This window comes from Trachinotus anak, unplaced genomic scaffold (genome assembly GCF_046630095.1).
Source record: "Trachinotus anak isolate AG129_WGS33_773 ecotype Australia unplaced genomic scaffold, CSIRO_AGI_Tana_v1 ptg000008l, whole genome shotgun sequence".
Lineage (NCBI taxonomy): Eukaryota > Metazoa > Chordata > Actinopteri > Carangiformes > Carangidae > Trachinotus > Trachinotus anak.
Genome location: NW_027273859.1, coordinates 13,516,358 through 13,531,291, shown reverse-complemented (window position 1 = coordinate 13,531,291; position 14,934 = coordinate 13,516,358). Strand labels below are relative to the sequence as shown.

Here is a 14,934-nt window from a genome sequence, read left to right as displayed (position 1 = left end):
ACATCAGAGTAGAGCTTAAAAAAATGCGCCACGGTAATATCTTACTCAAGATGGCAAAAATGATGATGCCACCAGCGGATACAGAAAGCGTCCAGTGCAGTGGTAGGTCACAGCAGTTTATTCTGCAGAGTGAGATCTAAAGTTTGAGTAAAGGACACGACACAGGAGACGTGTTGATTGGATGCAGATTGTTCATTCAGTTCATTCAATTTTACAGGTACATAGCGAAATAAATGTGATTTGAAAAAAAAAATGAGGAGGCACACGAATGAATGAATGAACGGATAAATACTCGGAGGAGCTCATATCGCGGAATTCAGCCTGATTCCTCCTCAGAGGCAGGACACACCCACCGAGGAAGTCAGAGGTGGTCGAGCTTCATCGTCTCTGCTTGTGCGGCTCTACGCGTCATGTCGAGCACCGTGAAGAGCCTTAAAGTCACCTACAGCCCTGTTCATGGGAGAGACACTTTCACCAGTGGTGACTGGGTTTCTGGTCAGGTGGCTCTGGAGGTGGCCAAAGACTGCCAAATAGAGTCCCTGTGTATTAAGTTCAAAGGGAAAGCCGAGGTGTTGTGGAGCGAGAGGCACGGCCAAACCACTGTTGTTTACCACTCCAAGGACAAGTACTTCAGCCTGAAGCATTACTTCATCCGAGATAAAGATCTCACAGGTAGGCAGGACGGTACCGTTATACTGTTTTTCAACGTGATTGTGTGTGTTTGCCTCGGGTTGGTAACTTGCAGTTGTTTTTAACAATTTCAAGAATCCCCCCCCCCCCCCCCCAACAAAAAAGGGGGGGGAGAGGGGCGTGGTTTGGTTTTTATCTTTTGTAAGGTTTTTTTTTGGCCATAATAAGATGTTCTCCGTGTTTGTTCTCTCATGCACACATGTCCGCACACACATACATACTTAAGGGACCTGACTCTGCAGAAAGTTTAGTTGTACTAAATAGGTGCAGACATAAATTGGCCTGAAACTGGAATACCAAAATGTGAAAAACTCAAAATACAACTCTTGTTGTATTGTCAAGAAATGATAAGAGCTGGAGCTATTAGTCAATGAAGAGATTAACTGATCAGTTATTTGTCTAATCAGTCAAGAGTTTAGACCAACTTTTAGTAGATTACTAAAAACAAAAACCTGCAGATTGGTCATTTAAAAAGTCTTCAATGACGATACTTTTCTAGTAAAGACATATTAATTGCTGTGATTATAATATAATATTAATTGATGTGCTGCTTTTTCTTCAGGAAATGACCAGCAAACATTTCTGACAAACCAGCATGGAGAAACATGTAAGTATATTTAACAGACCCTCTGGTGTGGCTCGGTTGTGTTATAGTTATTATTATACAAAAGAGGGTGGCTTGAAACAGGTTCCTGGTGAATATTAACAACTTCAGTGAGCTGAGGGAGTTGACCATCCACCCTGTTGTCCAAACACAACCCTAAAGCCATTACCAGAGTGCGAGACGTGTACATTTACTCTCTGCTGTTCACTATGAGGCTTCTGAAAAAGTTTTTAGAAGCTTGATGAAGTCTGTGACACTTTTCCAGCTTTTTTAGTCACTCATTACATCTGACCTTTCTCTGCAGAGGTGGGCAACAGCTGATTCAGATAGGGATCTGCATTTTGCCCCCAGCCCCAAATCCCGCTACATGCAAAGGGCCAGTCCACGGGTGTAAGGGTTTTAAAATAAACAGATGTCACAATGTAATCTTCTCACCAATTTTGTTTTTAATTTTTCAGACAGCAGTAATGTTGCTCCAGGATGTCATGTCTACCCATTCACCTTTCAGATCCCTTTCCAGTAAGTAATATTTTTTTAATGGTTCCATAATGAATTGAAGCAGACAGACCTTTATCCTCTCCAGACTTGAAAATACAGTTCTTGATTTCTTGATTGACATGTGATTTCTTGCGATCAGTTTCTCATATTCCTCTGGCCTGCTTCTCTTGTGCTTTAGGGATATGCCCTCCTCCTTCAAGGGTGAAGTCGGTAAAATTGTGTACTTGCTGGAAGCCAAGCTGAGCAGATCAATGAGGATTCCCAGTAAAGATTCAACTAAGATCAACTTTGTGTCAAAAGTAGACCCCACCAGTATCCCTGAGATAATGGTAAGTGTTTAGTTTCATCATTATTCCTGTCGTTCCAAAAGGGACAAAATTAATCTGCTGGGGTTGGTGATAGCAGTTCAGAGATTAAATTCAGCCCCTGTTTGCTACCTGCATAAAGGTGTGTTGAACAATGTTGTTAATCCCACCAGGACTGGATATTTGAGTATTTGCCTTCAGCAAAGGAATCTGTGAAGACATAGTTTAAAAATGCACACAACATGCTCAGCCTCACCGGAAAAACTACACTGTTTGGCCATATACTGAAGTTAAAAAGTTTTTTTTTTGTGTTCCTGCTACAGATATTATTCAATAGGTATTTTATTTTAACACTTGACCTGTTGACCTGTTGAATTGACTCAGGCATGTACTGGACATGGACATATGAGACTCCAGGATAAAAGCTAAAAAGTGTTTCCTCTCTGTTGTTTAAGATTATTGCATTAATGAATCTGGTCTTTTAGACACCACAGCACGAGTCTAAGGATAAGAAAATGAAAATTTTCACCTCAGGAACGGTTTCCATGGATGTAGATATTGAGAAAACGGGATTCTTCCAAGGTGAGAGCCCTCATAGTGATATTGACACTTATCAGTCTCATGCCAAGGGTTGTTTTGGCATTTCTGGTCTTTTTCTTTTCAGGAGAAGGATTAAAGGTTGTGGCCTGCATTCAGAACAACTCCTCTCGTGAAATCAAGCCCAAGTACTGTCTGTACAGAAAGCACAGCTTCTTCGCAAGAGGGAAGAGAAGAGTCCACACTAAAGACCTCTTGAAAGAGGTTGGCGAACCCATCCCTCCTTCTGCTAACACAACGGTCACAAGGGTCATCACCATCCCCCATGATATGGAGCCCTCCATCCTCACCTGCAAAATCATCAAAGTAGAGTACAGACTCAGGGTAAGCAGCTCTGTGTGTGTGTGTGTGTGTGTGTGTGTGTGTGTGTGTGTGTGTGAGCATGTTCTTGTGCACAAAAAGCATCATGTCTCCTGAAAAAGTATTTATTGACATTTGTAGGGATTCAAGCTCTTAATGGAATAATGTGTGTAGTGTTTAATCTCTGAAACATGCAGCAGCAAAATTTGAAGGGATGTTTCCTCTTGTAATGTTTTATCAAGAAGAGTGTTTCCTAGCTCTCTGCCTTCTGAACACATGCTTAACAGCACAGTATCAACTGATGTGTCCGTGTAGCAGCTATTGAAAGCTTTTGAAGCCATCTCCCTCTCATTGTTTGCAGTGTGTGTTTACTGTGTGTTTGGGGGGGGGGGTTATACACGCAGCATGTAAGTAAGTGTGATGGTAGCAAAACTTGTAAGTTCATAATTTAACCTGGTAGAGCAAAGACACCAGACTTGCCACACATTATTTACTGTGAGCAAAAAGCCTGATTGGTTTAGTTAGATAACATCCTCACTCAATAATTCAATAATTTGATGCTGAAGAGATAAGTTTGTCTGTCATAAGAGAAAAAAGGGGGAAAAGTGAAATAGATCAAATCAAGAATTAGCTGAACAGGGTCATGTTGTCAGACACATGATGCATGTCTCTAGAGTACTGTATATCCCAACTATTCTGGAGATATAAAGCAGAACAAATAAATTCCAACAATATAACATCAGCTGTGTTTTCCACAGGTCTACCTGGATGTCAAATATGCTTCAGACCCAGAGATCAAATTTCCCATAATCATCATGCTGGCTTCTCAGGTCCCAGCTTTGGTACCACCCCCTGCTGCTGCTGCTTCTGACTTTGCATTTGAACCATTCGGGAGCACAAACCCACCAGCCTGGGGCATTGCTCCACCACAACCACCAGCAGCACCCCAGCCTTTTGGTCCCCCTCCTCCCTATGGAGCACATGGGTTGTACCCTCCTTTTACAGATTTTGGCAACAAATATCAGTAACAGCACTGTGAAGATACTTGAAGATTTCAAAAGAAATAAAATAAAGGGATAGAAAAGTAAGTTACATTTCATCATTATCTTGTGGTTGAGAGTCTTTGTTTCCTAAAATGAGACTTTTCTTTCAGAACTTTTTGATCGGAGAGAAACTGCTTGGTAAACACCAGCACAATCTGTCAATATGGTCTATAGTAGACTATAGGTGATTGTATTGTGCAGTAATGAGGAAATGCATCATTTCTAAACTGTAAAACAAATAGTTGCGAAGACAAGCTGACCTCCCAGAGTTTCAGACACCTCAGGTTTTATCCTCTCTAAACTGAATGATTTTGCGCTGTCTGTCTGTGAGGCTCATTAATAAACTTAGTAACTATCAGTTGTCCTGCGTCAGACAGTGCTGCAATGTTTTCGGTATGGCCGGTGACTGGAAAGCAATTTATTAAACCTTTGCATGAAAACATCCTTATATAGCCATTTATATAATATCTTTTCACAGTTTTTCCTGACATATGATAAATAAGCATGACATAGTAATATGAAATGGGTGTAGTTTGTGTTATATACATCCGTATATATTATATTCCTATATGTTCAGGTTTTCTGTGATATGTGTTTGTGTGTTCTTTCCAGAATCAGGGTATTCCATAGGTTTTGATAGATGTATTGTTGTGGAAGTTGTTTTTTTTAACCTGTAGGAACCATGAATGATTTCTGAGAGGAATAAATTTTGTAGGTTTGTAATGGTCTATATTTTGGCATTGTTATTCAGTAGTGTTTGTAAGGTATCGTTTAGTTATGTCATTCATTGTAGAGCGATCAAGGTAATTATGGAGAGTTGGGTCACATGGATATGGGTGGAGACATGGATATTTATACTTGATACGAGAACCTGTTCACCTGTGTATTGTGGGTGGAGAGAGGGTAAGGGGGGGGGGGTATTTTTGTTGACCACCACTTTCTTTTGATTGCTGTGGTTATTCAGATATTAAGTTTGTGCATGTTATAATAAGCTGATCTTGTTGTTGTTTTGTTAATAAAAGTTCTTCATCGTATTTTGGACTGGCAGTGAATCTTTTTGGTAGTGTGTCAAACAGAGCAAACCAGGCCCGACCTCAGCCTCTCAGTCACTATTAGTCGTTTTTCCTGAAGTCACTACACTGCTAGTAAAGAGTTGTAGACCAACCCCATTTTTCCAGTTTATATTGAAATTCAGTCTGTTCAGGTCCAGTGAATAATACTAAATGGTATAAAGGTAAGTGATAAGCTGCTCAAGGAATAAAAAAAAAAAAACATTCAGGTCACCAAAAACTAAAAGAATCATATAGATTTAATAAAAACAGGCCTTTTCAGTTTCTTAATGCAAGCTATTCCTACACATGTCCCAAATTTTGTTGATCATAACAAACCCTCTTTGTCTGTGCAAAGGCAGTGTTGGAACCAACTGTGTTACTACACACTCTAAAGCATTATTAGGATGATACTGTTTATTGCTATCTTTCTCAATTTAGTTCAGCTGTATCTTCCTTTGGACCAAGATCCCATTATGTCAAACAGCAAATACGCTATGTGCAGTAAATGGAAAATTACTGATTGGAAAATACATCATGTGACACACTGAGAAAACTGCAGCACATGAGAGTCATTAAGGCTAGATTAAAGACAGGTTTACTCTCCACCCACTGGGAGGGATGACTGTCAAGAGAGCATGCTCATTGTCATACTCAGTGTCAGAGCAGGTATGCTACAAGAAAAACAGGTTTAACAAACTGCATGCCTGACATCATACATAAACAGTGTTGAGCAGCACTGTGTGGGATTTTACAAGGCCTGAGTTTGTGCTTGGTTTTACAGGAGAATTAGATTTTCCACTGTGTATTTTTCTTTGGAAGATGACCATCACAGACTTCTCAATTGAATATGATGCCATCAACAGCAACAACACCTTCACAAATGGAGATACCATCAATGGAAGAATCGTTGTGGAGGTTTCTAAAGAAACTAGAATCCAATCGCTTATTTTTGTGGCAAAAGGAAAAGCTCGGGTGTGCTGGCATGAACACTACGGGCAATATCAACATTACGTTTACTGGGCTGATGAAAAATATTATGATGTCAAACATCATATCTTGAGAGAAGCAAGACACGATGGTAACATATTGAATTAATACAATCACTGATACATGCTATGTTGTCCCTATTGTAATGACCTTATGATACTATTTAAAGATAACATACTTAATAATATGTGATTCTTTTCCAGGCACTGAAGTCATTGGTAAAGGAAGACATGTGTTTCCTTTTTCCTTCAAGATTCCTGACAGGTTCCCTTTCTTTACTTAATCTCTCTTTTAGATTGATGTTTTATTTCTCTTCAGGTCCTTTCAATTTTCTGTTATTGTATTTCACAGAAAAATCCCATCATCCTTCAAATCCTCGATTGGCAAAATCGTTCACAAGTTGAGGGCAGAGCTAAAGCAATCAATGAAAATGACAAAAAAGGCCAAAGTCCACTTCACATTTGTCTCCAAAGCAGACATGGATATTCCTGGACTTATGGTAAGAAAACATTTAACTTTAAAATACAACCATATGATCTTATGTTGTAATGAATGTTGTCAAAGCAGAGACGACTACCTGTCTTATCTACCAGTAGTAATCTACGGTGGGGATCTGTTCTTTTAGGAGCCTCAGTATGGCAGCAAGGATAAAGCTATCAAAATGTTTGGCTCTGGAAATGTTTCAATGGATGTTCACACCAAGCGGATGGGATACAAGCAAGGTAATAATAGTCTGTTAGAGGCAATCCTGCACCTGGAGGATTTCGATTCACTGTCTTCCCTTTTTCAGTAACTGGCCAGATCTGTCTCAGTCATGCTAGAGAGCAGGTATATTAAGTTTGGCTGAGTGAACAGTGTTTACTACCACCTACATGTTCCATCTTTGATTTCACTGTCTTGTTTAGAAACACTCTCCTCCTCCCTACACCATTGCTGATACTTAACCTATATGGAGACAGGAAACCTGTGTAACTAATACATTGAGAGCCATGTGGAAATGCTTCTGTTCTATATGGCTGCTCAGCTTGGGACAGTTACAATAACTTGTTGCAACCATCCCCACCATGTCAGCCATGACAGAACATGGACATGGGAAGAAAACAATTGATTAGTTTTGTTTAATTCATACAAAAGGTCAGAACAGTATGAGAAAAATACAGCTTATGAAAAAACTTACTTTCATACATCCAAAACGTTTTCAAGATATGCAGCAATTAAATGTATTTTCTGTCTTCCCTCGGTAAATCTCCCCTGCATTCATACTGTCCAAATACAGAATAGTAATGACGACCAAGATATGAATCACTCATTTGGAAATTGACTAGCTTTCCTTTCTTCATATTACAGGTGAGCCTCTTAAAGTCACAGTTGAACTCAGCAACCACTCAAGTCGTTCGGTGAAGCCCAAGTTCATACTGTATGAGAAAAAGAGTTACTTCGCCCAGGGTCGCAGGAAAGTCTGCACAAAAGAGATCCTAAAGGACAAGGTTGAGGCTGTTGCACCCTCTGGCAGAGAGACGGTCACCAGGGTGATCTCCATCCCTAGAGAACTACCTCCCTCGATCCTGAACTGCTCCATCATTAAGCTAGAGTACAGGCTCAAGGTAAATTGTACTATGGCCAATAGACTGTGGGAGGTAATCCTGCATTTCCTCATTCTAAGCCACTGTTCTGTTGAAATATACTGATGGGAAATTTGTGAGGATTTTTTTCCGTGTTTCTGTTCCTCATTTTTCAGATACTGCTGATATAAAAAAACAAAAACTGATATAAACAAATCCTTTCTAGGGATATTATTAGTGACTACTTCTGCTCTGCATATAACATATTGAAAAGGCCAAATTGTTGTGAACTTATTGTGTCTTTATAAAATGACTGGGCAAATACTACAAGAAATTAAAGTAACTTATAAAAAGGCAGAGCACACATCAACATGACCAATGGAGGAAACCCCAATAAGGTCTAGCTGCGGCCTGTAGCACCACACAGAACACCCAACTTATGGAACGGCCCCTTATCCAAAGAGGCTGCATTGGCCGCCGGGTTAGTGTAAGGGCATTCTGTAAGTTGGGTGTGGCTAGAGGTGTTAGAAGTTGCAGCCAGATTCTTCTTGAGGAAACTGCAAACACTAATGAACTCAACAAACTTATGAAAAAGAAAAGCTCCAGTAAACTGGAGAGGACCCCTAAAACCAAGGCAAAACAAACATAAGCAAGCCCGACTGACTTGAACTAGATTGTTGCATTTATCAGGAGAGAAATAAAAAATGACTACCACTGTTTTTCACAGATCCATCTGGATATCAAATGTGCTATAGACCCAAAGATCAAACTCCCTATAGTTGTTCTACCTGAGGTTCCTGCTGTAAAACAACCACCTGCTCCTGCTGGCTATGGATTTGAAGCATTTAGGAACCCAGACCAACCGACCTGGAGCTCCATCCCACAAGCAGCACCCCAACCTGTGGATCCCCCACCCCCCTATGGAGCTTACGCAATGTACCCCTCCTTTACTGATTCTGAAAAAAACACTGCATTGTGAATAACTGCCATAAAATAATGTGACAGCATGTTACCAAATTAGCATTGCACACCTGAAACTGAAACGGTTCAGTTGGAAGCTGGTGCGCCTTATGCAGACAGTGATATGTAAATTCAGTGGTGTTCAGTCCACAGCTCTACTTTCTCCATCTCTACTACAGCTCTACTTTCTGACATTAGACTGAACATGATAGGCACTACATCACGGCTGCGTCCTGACTTCTAGAAATACAAAGCTAAGCCTAACTACTTAGGACGCAAACTGTTGTATAAGTATTGTATATATTTAATGTCAATGAAAAATAGTACATAAAGAATATTGTGTTTATATAGTAGTTACTGTAGATACAAAGTGTTTGGTCCATTCCTCAGCTGAGGCCTTCTTCTCCTTCCTCCTCCTCCTCATCCTTTTTGGAGCAATGACTTTAAAAAAACAGAAGCGCAGAGGTAAAAATAAAAGTCTACAGTTTAGTAGCATCAGGCAACCCCTTGAACTCAAGGACAACTAGATCACGTCACAACTCATGAAGCACAACAGTGCACAACATTGGAAATACAGAGAAGGGTGATGAAAGTTTTAAAGATTAAACAAATCTAGCTGCCTTGACTTTTGTCAAGCAACAAACACCACCTAGAGAAAACTTACAAAAGCCTCTTTAACAGTACAGTATTTCAGTCAGTAGAATTCTCATGTTTCTACTCTGTTTTATAATGTATGTTGTGTAACTGATAATACTGTCAGTGGACAAAGATAGAAGGAATGCCACAATTTTGTAAATAAAATATTATTGACAAAGTATGTTAATTATGCACCGCTATACTTTGGTTTTGACAGTTTTCAATAGTCCTCACTGAGAAATACCAGTGGATTTTCACACGTATAGGCCACTGTTTCATCTCAGTGCACAATGTCATTCTCAATTTATTTAGCCTAGTTTAGCCCACAAGCCTGCTGGATAGAGTTACCTGTGTGAAAGTGACACCTGCAGCTCTTGATCACGTGATCATGTGTGACACAGATACAGCTTCTGGAGTCCACTGCTACAGTGCATATGCAAACCTTGCTGGCATCCTTGTTCATCAACTTAGATCCCACCTCAGCACCACTCTGGATCTCTTCAAACCTGCTTTGTAGGATTTCTATTTGCACCAAAGGCAGATCTCTCTCGTGCTTTCACGCCACCAGCTTTGGGAAGGTCATTTGATGTAATCTTATCATGACTGTAAAGCATCTCTCGGTGGAGTACAACAAGGTCAATGAACGAGGCACCTTCTCTCCTGGCGACATTATCTCTGGGAGGGTGATAGTGGTGACCAGCAAGGAAACCAAAGTGCAGTGTTTTCTGGTCAGAGCCAAAGGAAAAGCTGAGGTGACATGGTATGAACAAGAAGGACAAACCACAGTGTTTCACAGCAACAAGAAGAAGTACTTTTATTTTGAACATATTATTCTTCAGGATAAAAACAAAGGAGATGGTTAGTATGGTGTCTCTCTTGTAAAAATGTCTCAAAGCCTCTGAATTGATGATGAATGCACATTTAACACATAAAAGTTTCTTTTTCAAAGGTTCAGAAATCATCAGCCATGGGAGAAACGTGTATCCATTCACCTTTAAGATTCCCAATATGTGAGTGTGCTAATCTGACCTCACCCTATACATTTATTAAATTAACACAAATACCTCCTTACCAGCTGCGGAACTGAAATAATTTCCCTAATTTATTTGGATCATTTCCTTACAGAGATATGCCCTCATCTTATGAGGGGAAATGGGGCAAGATTACATACAGTTTGCGAGCACAGCTGACTCAGTCAATCTGGCTTGTCCACAAAACCAAGATTGAGTTCCCTTTCCTGACTAAGTCTGAGTTCCCCTTTGCCTCCAAATCAGAAATGATAATCATCGGACTTAAGGTACAGAATTGATTTTCTGTAAGTTGAGTTTTCTCCTTTGCTTTCCACTTGAGTCCAGTTAAATTTGTAATGGCGCTTTAATGATCAGCTATAAAATACTGTAATAAAATAATGTAATAATCAACTGGTTACCTGATACCAGTTCAAACTGGTATTCAGAGATCTGGCTTACTGACAATTTATGTCTTTATTTGTTAGGAGCAACAATGTGCAACCAGGATTTCATTTTATGGCTCTGGAAAAGTTACCATGAATGTTACCTCAGAAAAAATGGGAGTGAAGCAAGGTAAACAGATTTCAATCAGAATAAACTGAATCTGTTTACTGGCTTTATGTGAATCATGTTTTTTTTCATGTTTTTTTTCCTCCTAAATAAACACAGGTGAGGCAATAGGAGTTTCTGTAGAAGTACTCAACGACTCAGTGCGCACAGTAACACCCAAATTCTACCTGTGTGAGAAGCAGACCTTTGTTGCTCAGTCAAAGAGGACAGTGCACACAAATGACATCCTGTTCGGGAGCGGAGACTCTGTTCCAGCTGAGACCAGCCGGACCATCACCAAAGTTCTGAGTATCCCTCCACAGACACCCCCTACCTTCTTCAACTGCTGCATGATGAAGCTGGAGTACAGACTGAAGGTAGGCCACTAACACGACTGTGATCAACAGTGATTATTATCACACCCACCTCCATTATTGTGAGAGGAGTGTAATGTGGGATATGCAAATGTTCACACCTTCAGTAAACATGAGATCGGATTTTAGTTTTCTACTCAAGCGCTGATGCAAAAAGAGAAACTCCTTTCGACTTGAGGACCATTTTAAGAAGTCCTTGATTTACGTTTTGAGGGCTTTACACTTTGCTTGGATGTGGTGGTTGCAAAACATTTCTGTGGAAGACTTTTTTGTGACAATAGCACCACACAGTGGCTGTATGACAGCAGGAGACAGAGAGGGAGGAGGGTGTAAAGGGCAGGTTCCTCATGGCTTATCCACACGCTTGATGAAGACATATTCAAGGAAAAGTGTCATATTACAGCCCAACCTGTTCTGTACTGCAATCGGCTCAAAATGGTCAGTGCTTAGAGTAAACACTGGTATAGTGATAGAGACAGTGCAAAGTAAATAAAGTGGGAACAAGATTTCAATGAGATTTCTTTTCTTTAAAATGTATTATTATTTTTAGTATTATGTATTATTATGGAATTTATACAAACTTAAGTAATTCAAATGAGTATATATGGACGTTTCCCCTGTATTTGGTATGCATAAGCTAAAAACGAAATCAAAAGTTGTGTGTCTTTGGTTACAGGTCACCCTTGATGTCCCGCTGGCAAGAGACCCAGAGATCAAACTTCCTCTGATCATTCTGTTGGGTTCACCAAAAGCACATCAGCAAAAACCAAAGAGATCCATCTGGTTTAGAAAGCTTCCATGATAAAAGGATGCATTAGACCAAGAGACCGTCACGGAGTGACAGCACTCAAAATAACAACAAGAAACAAATCTGTCTGTTCAGACTTGTTCAAACTAACTGGAGAATTTGCTCGCTGTATGTTCTCATGTCCACTAGATGGAGATGTGTGTCACTTAGTTGCCTGACATTCATTCGAAAGTATATGAGCACTTAAATCCAAGAACTCAGATTCTTTTCTTAGTACTCATACCTCAATGTAAAAATACTCCATTACAAGTAAAAGTAAAATCTTGCTTGGAGAATCACAAGTAGACGTACTGAATTTCATCTGTGAATGACATATGATCACACATTAAATTATTAGATTGTTAATAGCGATGCATAATGCATGAGTAGCATCTTACTTTTGCAGCTTGAGGTGAAGATTTTTTTTTTTTATATACAGTTAAGTAGTTTAGTTCAGCGTTTCCAGGGTCAGTATACTTCAAAGACTCATGAGATGATTAATGATGTGGGAAAGAAGAAAAAACAAAGTTCTGCAACACAGATCTGTTTTAATTTTTTGGAATATTCTTTAATCTTTGCTTCTGTAAAATATTGGAAAATTTCAGAGCTTTGAGCCTCAAGCTCTTATTTAAATGAAACCATGTGAGAAGTTTCAAGGGGAAATGTCTCTTTTGAGGAACCACTAACAGTTCACTGACATCTGAATGCAACAAGAGGCCCCATCTCAATGTTGCTTTTTTTGTTTTGTTTTTTGTTTTTTGAAAAGGCTGACAAGCCAAAAGGGCTGGGCACCACTGGTTAATCTTTAATCAGGAATTCTATTTTATACGTTTATGATATATTTTTCATTTTTATATAAAATCTTAATCTGAAACTTAATTGGTAACTACACCTGTCAAATGTACTGGAGTAAAGGCACGATAATTCCTTGTGAACTGTTGTGGAGTACCAACTAGCATAAACTGGAAAAGTACGTTACTTGAGTAAATTTACTTACTGTAGTTCCTCTCCACCACAGGACTGGTGTGCATACAAAAGTGCATAAAATGAAAATAAGATGAGCTTGTAAAGGTGAAGGAAGGATTCTTCTCTATGAGACACTAGTTAATGTGAACAGGTATCAACAGAACTCATTCATTGTCTCCTCACAATCATGAATGCAGCAGTAAGACAACAACCAATGAGTGAGAGCTGAGAATTAAATGTTGGGGAAACGCTCGTCCTTGTCCATGGACTTTTGCAGCAGAGGAAACTAATGAACAAAGACACATTCATGATTCTCACAGTACATGTGTTGCCCAACCAGCGGTTCTTAAGTGAAACCAGGCCCATGTTCTTGTCAGAGACTCAGAGATCTTTCCCTGCCCAGGAGGGAAAACATGTTGAGAGCTGAGCATTTTATGGTCAGGATCCATCCTGGAAACATTAGATCTGGCTATTGTGACACCACATACAACACACCCACCTACCCAGAAGACAGAGAGAGAGAGAACAGTGTTTGGTTCTGACTCAGCACAAACAGGGCCTGATGATTTCATGATCATCCCACAAAAGAGAAGAAAACCGACAATGTCCTACTCTCACCATTAATAATACAAAAGCACAAGAGTGACCAACAAAGGCTTCGTTTTCCACCGTTCTGGTATACATGGCCCCTGCACTGCTATTCTGGGAAAATGAAACTCATATTTCAACTCACAATTGACTTGTCATCAATGATCATTTGAGTCTATTAAAGAATTCATCAATGTTTAAGTGGAAACATCAAATGTAATTGAAATAACATGTCAAAAACGACTTGAACAGCTTTTAATATATAAATTACTGTAAGTCACTGTAATAACTTTGACAGTATAATCACTGTTTGGGTAGAGGAGGACTGACGGCTACTGACAAAACTCAGCAAATGTTGGACAAATGGAAAATACATGTCTGAATGTTATGTGACGGAACAGAACGGAAAATGAATTTGCAGTGTGGTTTTTAATGTAGCACAGTACCCAGTACAGATTTAGCTAATCCATGCTTCTACATCTAAATGAAGAGATCTGCAAAGCAGCAGTGTGTCTCATGTCTTCAGTAAAGCAGAACAGAAATGTTGAGTATGCTTCGGTATGATGCAGAACACAGTGTGACAGATTCCTCTAATCCCTGAATCCTACACCTGCATGACGACGTCTCCAGAGCAGCGGTTTGGTTCATTTTTGGCTGCTGTCATGGCCTTGGCTGTGCTGTAGCAGAGCCTGCCTGGTAACCAGTCTGGCTTCGTGTACAGTGTGTAGGCTGTCAGCCAGCCAGCTCCCTACACACACACACACACACACACACACACACACACACACACACACACACACACACACACACACACACACACACACACACACCACAGCCTTGCCTGGTTTTGGAGTAGGGAGGTGTGGCCTCTGGCACCCCCCACCTCCATAGCCAGAGCCAGTACCATGACAACCATGCGGGCCTGCTGGCGACTCCCTGTCTTCATCGGCCACGGTTGCCATGGTAACTCCCCACGGGGCTCCCGCAGATCAGCGGGATGGGCGTCCAGTTGACTAACCCTCTCCCAGCTGGGGAACGGCTGAGGGAGAGCGAGGGAGCAGAGTGAAAGGGAAGGGAGGGTGCGTGTATATGTGTGTGTGTGTGTGTGTGTATGTGTGTGTAGGATGGCACAGCAGAGCCTGAGGAGGGAGAGAGAGAGAGAGAGAGAGAGAAAGAGAGTGAGAGATAGGTAGACAGTGTGCTAGGAGAGGGAGAGAGATGAAGGCGAGAGACCTCAGAAGGAGACAGAGGAGACGGCTAGTCTGACCTGCTGAAGCAGCCTATCCCTGCCTACATACAGCCTTTAGCCTGGCAGTCTGAAAACAGCGTGGATGGAAATGATTTGATGAGAACCTACAACAGTATGTTTCACAATAGTCACAAATATTTCTTCATTCAATTGTACTCCTCTCCCGGGATAGCAGGA

At 40.4% G+C, this 14,934-nt stretch overlaps 3 protein-coding genes across 3 annotated transcripts; all 3 read left to right on the top strand.

Annotated features, from left to right (window-relative positions):
• The first annotated feature begins 223 nt into the window (after positions 1–223).
• On the top strand, positions 224–5,071 carry LOC139623993 (arrestin domain-containing protein 3-like). Its single transcript, XM_071482718.1, has 7 exons — positions 224–672; positions 1,253–1,297; positions 1,753–1,813; positions 1,971–2,121; positions 2,583–2,679; positions 2,762–3,018; positions 3,753–5,071. The coding sequence occupies exons 1-7, from the start codon at positions 273–275 to the stop codon at positions 4,020–4,022; spliced, it is 1,281 nt and encodes a 426-aa protein (XP_071338819.1). The 5' UTR covers positions 224–272; the 3' UTR covers positions 4,023–5,071.
• Positions 5,072–5,732: 661 nt separating this feature from the next.
• On the top strand, positions 5,733–9,402 carry LOC139623991 (arrestin domain-containing protein 3-like). The gene is made up of 6 exons (XM_071482716.1): positions 5,733–6,167; positions 6,280–6,340; positions 6,428–6,575; positions 6,702–6,798; positions 7,424–7,680; positions 8,366–9,402. The coding sequence occupies exons 1-6, from the start codon at positions 5,909–5,911 to the stop codon at positions 8,615–8,617; spliced, it is 1,074 nt and encodes a 357-aa protein (XP_071338817.1). The 5' UTR covers positions 5,733–5,908; the 3' UTR covers positions 8,618–9,402.
• Positions 9,403–9,589: 187 nt separating this feature from the next.
• LOC139623992 (arrestin domain-containing protein 3-like) lies at positions 9,590–14,294 on the top strand. Its single transcript, XM_071482717.1, has 6 exons — positions 9,590–10,092; positions 10,184–10,244; positions 10,360–10,531; positions 10,730–10,817; positions 10,914–11,170; positions 11,844–14,294. Exons 1-6 carry the CDS (start codon positions 9,834–9,836, stop codon positions 11,967–11,969), a joined length of 963 nt encoding a protein of 320 aa, XP_071338818.1. The 5' UTR covers positions 9,590–9,833; the 3' UTR covers positions 11,970–14,294.
• Positions 14,295–14,934: the final 640 nt, after the last annotated feature.